At 48.6% G+C, this 6,065-nt stretch overlaps 1 protein-coding gene across 1 annotated transcript in view; it reads left to right on the top strand.

The window, feature by feature from the left end:
- The window catches only part of WNK2 (WNK lysine deficient protein kinase 2), a 55,159-nt gene extending 53,734 nt beyond the window's left edge, over positions 1–1,425 (top strand). Inside the window, exon 28 of the mRNA XM_026046127.1 lies at positions 939–1,425. Coding sequence (XP_025901912.1) covers positions 939–1,112 — 174 coding nt within the window. The 3' untranslated portion in view covers positions 1,113–1,425. The remainder of the gene's footprint in view (positions 1–938) is intronic.
- Positions 1,426–6,065: the final 4,640 nt, after the last annotated feature.

The raw sequence follows: 6,065 nt of genomic DNA, 5'->3' as shown, positions 1-6,065 counted from the left end.
GGCGCTCCTTACAGATACCTACTTGAATCGATGATGGGAAGAGGGTACGACCCCCTGCAGGAGAACAGTGCCTTGAACTTCAGCTTTTCAGTTCCAGCTGGAAAGAGATGTACAAATACCTGGGAGGTGTATTTTATTTACAATCTGTTCGTGAGTTAAAGATTTCCTTTTCGTTTGCGAAGATACTGAAGGTTTACAGTTGAAGAGCTTCACTTGTTTTGTTCCACTGTAAATGCTGTTAWTTTAGTTCATAGATTGAATTGTCATTTTGGAGGCTTTTAGGCTTGTGAGGCGGGGGTTGTCTGAGGCCATGCCCTGCGTTTGCCTGTGCTTGTCCAGGGAGCACAGAATGCCGGTTTACGAGAGGTCGCAGCACGCGGTAGGTGCGAGCAGGTAATAACAGCCTCGGGCAGCGCCGTCCGTCCTGCCAGGGGCTCCGTCCGCCGCGGAGCCGCCCCGTCGCGGGCGGCAGCCGCTTTCTGCAGCGGGGAGCTAGCTGATGGGCAGCACTGCTTGCTTCTACATCCACAGCGAACTCGGCTTGTGTTTTCTTTCCCTGGCTGGGCTTTGATATTTCAGTTAAGATAACAAATCCGTGCACGTTTCCCAAGCAGCAAGCTAACTGATGTCTCGGTGCTAGGAGAAGGTRCCTGCGGGTTCCTGTGGGACCTGGGTCAGGAGAGCCCCGCATGGCTCCTGTGTCAGCCCAGAGCGCTGCCCTCCCACCGAAGCAGTATTCGCACTGWCATGGAATAAAAATGTGAAACTGTTAGTTTTTTATTCTTCATATACAAGCAATTAATCTTTCACTTTGGGAGTCTGACCACCTTTTGTTTGAATTCTTTTTTTTTTTGAGTTTGCTTAAGTTTGCACTGTAGGTGGCACGGACACCTCTCTCCTGTTTGAAAGTTGCTTTTTGCCCCTTTTCCTGTGCACAGAGTCTGCCCCTGCCGCCCTGGCCACAGGCACGAGGTAACCGCCGACCTGGTGTGCGGAGGGTAAGTTTCCTGCTTGGGGAGCCCGTTACAGGCACCGGTAACAAAACACGCGGACGATTGGAAGGCCCCTTGCTCTGCATCTCTGCTGCAATGACGTTTGGTACTGTCTGCTGAAGGGCAGAGATGTCATGTGCTGCCAAGCTGTGAATTGTATAGTTATATTGTACTTTGAGCATTATCTCTRTCTAAATTATTTGGTTTGTACCCTTTGAATATACTACTCCATCAATTCAGTTAGAATTGAATTTTATAGACAATTATGCAGAGTCTTCTGCCTGGGCAAAATACTTACTGTAGTAAGAGATTTCTGTTCTCTGTACCATGTATCTTTAATTTGTTTGGGTTTTTTAGATTCATGTCTGTATGCTTCATGAGCAACCATGGAAAATATGTTCTCACACCAGTTTTCCTCCAGCTTGCACTGAACCGTACAGTTTATGTCGCTCTTGCCTGTTGTATAGCCCATCCCCTGTATACTGACAGAGTCAGTGTCACTACGAACCCCAAGAAACTGTACAGATTGGAAAGAAGAAAAATAAACATTTTGTGCTTGAAAACTATGCGAAGAAGACAGTGTTTTTCTGAAAGGTGGCAGCATGTCTGCTCGGAGCTGTGCGGCTGCCAGCTGGGCATGGGCTGTGCTGGCAACGAGCAGGACCCCAGCACAGGCTCCCCAAAGACCCTCCTGAATGCCCTCCTGAAACGGAGCTTCTGCATCTCTAGCATCTCTGTTCCTGACCGCTGCATCTCGGCTAGCGCCGGCACCAAGCAGAGGCTCAGAGGCTGATACTTTCATTGCAGTATTCATCATCTTAATTCCTTGATAGCCATCTGCACTGTGAGTCTTCTGAATGCTAACATAAAACTATGGGTTTTTTTATCCTTGATCATGCTGAAGGCTGCTTGGACCCTCAGTAGCAATTAAACAAACGATGGGATATAAAAGAAATGGGGCTTGTTGAGCAGAGTCTGAGCAAAGAAGGAGAAAAAATGAGAGAGAAATGCCCCCAGGTCCTGCTTGTCATTGAGTATCTYCCTTGTGATAAGGGTTAATTCTTTTTTCTGAAAAATCTGTATTTCTATTAAGCTCATTTAAATAAGGCTCTATAAGATCCTGTGTGGAGCTGGGAGGGACCCTTACGATTAAATTTGAGGTTCTCATGGGGACAGAGGACCAGAGATTTGGGAGGTCCCCAATATCTTATCTTTGAAAGCTTACAGAAACGTATTTCAAATATTGGAGGAGTGAGTTAAGCTGTCAGGGTATGCATGCGGTCCTTTGGCAGCACCAAATGACCTCTGCTCACGTGCGCTCAGTTTCCAGCTTCCCATGTGCTGCCACCACGGTGCTCCGGCTGTGCTCCGGCTGTGCTCCGGCTGCACGGGCGCTCGGGCTGCGCGGCTGCCGAGGGCACGGAGCGGGTCCGGAGGGCGCGGAGCGGCTTCCAGCGCCCGCTGCTCTCCTGCACCTCTCGGTGACGCTGGCTCCGCTTCGGCCAAAGCGGCAAGAGCCGCCTCGGGCACAGTCCTTGTGTGTTTAGTTCTGGACTCCCATAGCTGGAAGGAGTAAATGCTATTGCTGTTACTTTACATCAATCTATAGAGTGCTCATGTTTCTCCTGTTCCTTCAATGTTTGCTCTACAGCTTCTTGCATTTTCCTCTGAAATATTTGGTATTAGTTGGCATGAAGGAAACCAAGATCACAATTTAAATGGGCCACTCATCTGGCTGAATGTGGCAGTCTTTTCACTCCTTTGAAAATACTTATGTTTGGGAATAGAGTTCTTTAATGCTAAATGCTAGTGCTTCCCAATGAAATCAAAATTTTTAATCAAATTTCCAATTTTGACATTTGCTATTTGTGGAGGGAAATCACTAATATGTTTCAGGCAATCATCAGTTTGACTTGGCTTTTCCAATGGTTACCTTTTTTTCTTAAAATAATTTTTGTGGTTCCGTTGCTCTATTTCCAATTCAGAAAACATTCAAAACTTTTCCTGAACAGTCCTGTGGACTTAAATTCAGTGTGCTCATATTGTTCTAGGTGAGTGTGCTCTTGTGGGTAGTGCAAAAGCATCCAACCTGCTGCCCTGTTGCAAGCTGGCTTTGGAGAGTCATAATGAGTAGCTCCTTTCTGAAGTGATTTGACCTCAGTATTGCTCCTCCCCGCAAATAAAGCAGCGTTCCAAGTCATGTTGAGCAAGATTGATATCTAAAATAATTGATAGGGCAAAAAAGCCTGCAGAGTTTTCTGTTTTGCTGCCAATGAACTAACCCTTAAGGTTGTCTCAGATGTGCCTTTTTGAAGGAGTGGGTCTGGARACAAAAGTTGCAAATGAAATAGTTCAAGGCTCATCGAATGAGAGCCTAGTGAGGCTTGCTGCGGCTCCTGGCCCCCAMGCGCCCTGCTCCGTCCCTGCTGTTGGGGTGTTTGTGCAGGAGGCTGGCAGTGCTGGCGCGTGCGAGCCTGCGGCGTAGGGCTGTCGGGTGCCGGCGGGAAGCTGCGGCGCGCCGTGTCGCGGGTGAGCGACCCGCTTGCTGTGGGGCTGGCTGCCGAAAAGGGCAGGGGCGGACGGCGCTGCGTGTGTGGCCGTGGCTCGCTGGTGAGCAGGACGCTGGTGTCWGCGGTGCAGCGCGAGGCTCGTGCTCTCGCTCCTGCTGAACGAGCGTGCTGAGRACCGTGATTTCCTCATCCATTTCCCCATCCACGGGCCCCACGTGCTGCTCAGACCCGCGTGTGCCGATGCCGTCGCCTCTGGAGGCAGCAGCAGGGAGCTCCGGAGCCCTCCTGGCGCAGGGGYGATTGGGGAGCTGTCAGGGTGCAGGTTTTGCATTGCACAGAAGCCTCGCTCGCAAGGATTTGCATGTGCTGCAAAGCTGATTTGGGCTGTGTTGATAAATAGGTTACTTGTAGCTGATTCACGGGGAAGATGGGCTCCTACAGGGAGACAGTAATTTCTGTGCAATATGTGGTTCCTTCTGCTTTTCTGCAGAGTAATATTTGAAGTGCACTATCAAGGTTGCTAAATATGCTTAGGTCTTGGTTTGACTGTAAATCTTTTTCCTTGAAATAACTTTCCTGCAAGAAGTTTAGAGGCTGCGTAATTATTTGCGTATTTGCTCTGACACGCAAAGCCTCCTTAAGCTTAGGATTTCCCTTGATAAGCACGCAAACACCATGCACAGATAAAGACCTAGTAGATAGATTAAATCTCTGCTGTGACAGTGAAGTTCTTGTGGCAAATTTTTGGGTTTTTTTTTTTTTTCTGTTTGGTGACCAAGAGAAACTTGGACTAATTTCTCCTGATACGGTGCCCCTCTGTGGATTCGCAGCATATATTTAGCACGTTGCTGTAGTCGCACATTAACAGGTTGTCACATAAAGCAGAAGGAAAAGTTTCTGCCTTGGGAAAGAGAGAATCTCCCCAGCTTGGTTCCATCAGCACCGAGGGCAAGGGTGGCAGCTTCGTGCTCCGGGYGCCTGGGGCTGCTGCCTGGGCGTTTTGGATCTAGCATAACTTCTGCTGAGATATGCAGGAGCTTTGATACCTTTTAAAAGCTTTGGAGGCTTAAAAGAAAATAAGCGACTGCCAGTCCTTCCCAAACAGATGTTCTCTATTCCAAGCGCGCCGCCTCCAGGAGCCCCTGCGCGGGGCCGTCCCGCGCCCGCCGTCTCACGCGGCCCTCTTGTTTTGTAGATGCTGAAGCCGCGGCCGCCGGCGCGCGAGCCGTGGCCACCGCAGCCGCCGCGCCGAGCGCCGGGCCCCGCCGCGGACGACGAGGAGCGGGACGCGAAATGAGTTGTCGTGCGTGAGACGTTCTGTGCCGTGCCGGTTCCTTCTACACCATTTTGTAACTTTCTAATCAGTTTCTTTTTTTTTTTTTTTTTATTTATAGTTGGAAATACAAAAAAAGAAAAAAAATGTTATGCAAAAATAAAGGAAAAATATTTTGGGGGAAAAAGGATTTGGTTCCAGATTGTTCCCTTCTGTTGTGAGCCAGGTTCCCGCGAGCAGCTTCCCGAGGGCGGCAGGYGGAGGCGTCCCCTCAGACACGTTTTGTTTCCCGCAGTTAACTGCAATTTCAGTCGCTTTCATGGAGATCAGGTAGGCACACGCAGTCAGATTCTGTAGMAGATAAATTCCAACTCCATTTGAATTTTGCAGGCAGAACAGCTCTTTTGTGGGGATAATACGCTGTTTTAAATCTGGTTACGTCGCGTAAAGCAACCCACCGAGCCTGCAGTGGGGAGCAAGGCCCTCTTGTCGCTTCCTTTTTTTTTCCCCTCTCTCTTTTTCTTAGAGACTGGACACATTTTCCTGCCAGAGATAAATACAGTTCTCGAGTCACTTCTAATTTTAATGTAAGACTAAAATCCTTCTACAGACGAGTCGGTAATTGGAGCAATTTTTAAAAGCCTTTAAAGTGCCTTCAACAAGCTAAAATTATGTAGTGAGAGATTTCTTTTTCTTGATTCGCTGAAGATAGGTTTCAGCTGTCTCCTGGGTTGAGGTGACGTACAAAGTAGTTTGTAGCAATAATCTCATGAGTAATCATTCATTATGGGGTTATACTCAACCTTTTTTTTAGAAAGGTATTTTTTTTAGCACTTTTCCTAAGGACCAGGAAAGCGTGCTGGTCTTGCTTTATGTTTTGACCCTAATCTCTTCCAGCCTTCTGCTGCTACGTGCCCAAAGACTTCATTTGCTTCCCCCTTAGGCAGTTTCAGATCACGACATTCTGACGTTTTCACTCTCTGTTTTTGATACCGGAGAAATATGAATTTCTTTCTCCCTGTTTGCCTTTCGGTATCGTTGCCTTTTTCCTTTCTCGCTCCTTTCCTTCCTCTCTGGAGCCTGGCATGWTGTCGCGTTGTTATCTGCTCTGTCTATCTCTCCCGCATCTCAGCTCTCAATAATAAATCCTATTTTGATGCCACTGTTCGCGATGTCGTTACCGCCCAGGACCCTTCGTACACTCGCAGGTGAAGCATCGGGACCGGGATGGAGGTTTGGGGTCTCCCGCCTGCCCTGCCCGTGGGGATCAAGTCCCGCCGGAGCTCGTGG

Source organism: Nothoprocta perdicaria, unplaced genomic scaffold (assembly GCF_003342845.1).
Source record: "Nothoprocta perdicaria isolate Ctin4 unplaced genomic scaffold, notPer1 scaffold_42, whole genome shotgun sequence".
Classification (NCBI taxonomy): Eukaryota; Metazoa; Chordata; class Aves; order Tinamiformes; family Tinamidae; genus Nothoprocta; species Nothoprocta perdicaria.
Note: the sequence above shows the minus strand (reverse complement) of the source record. Positions and strands in the feature narration are given on the sequence as shown.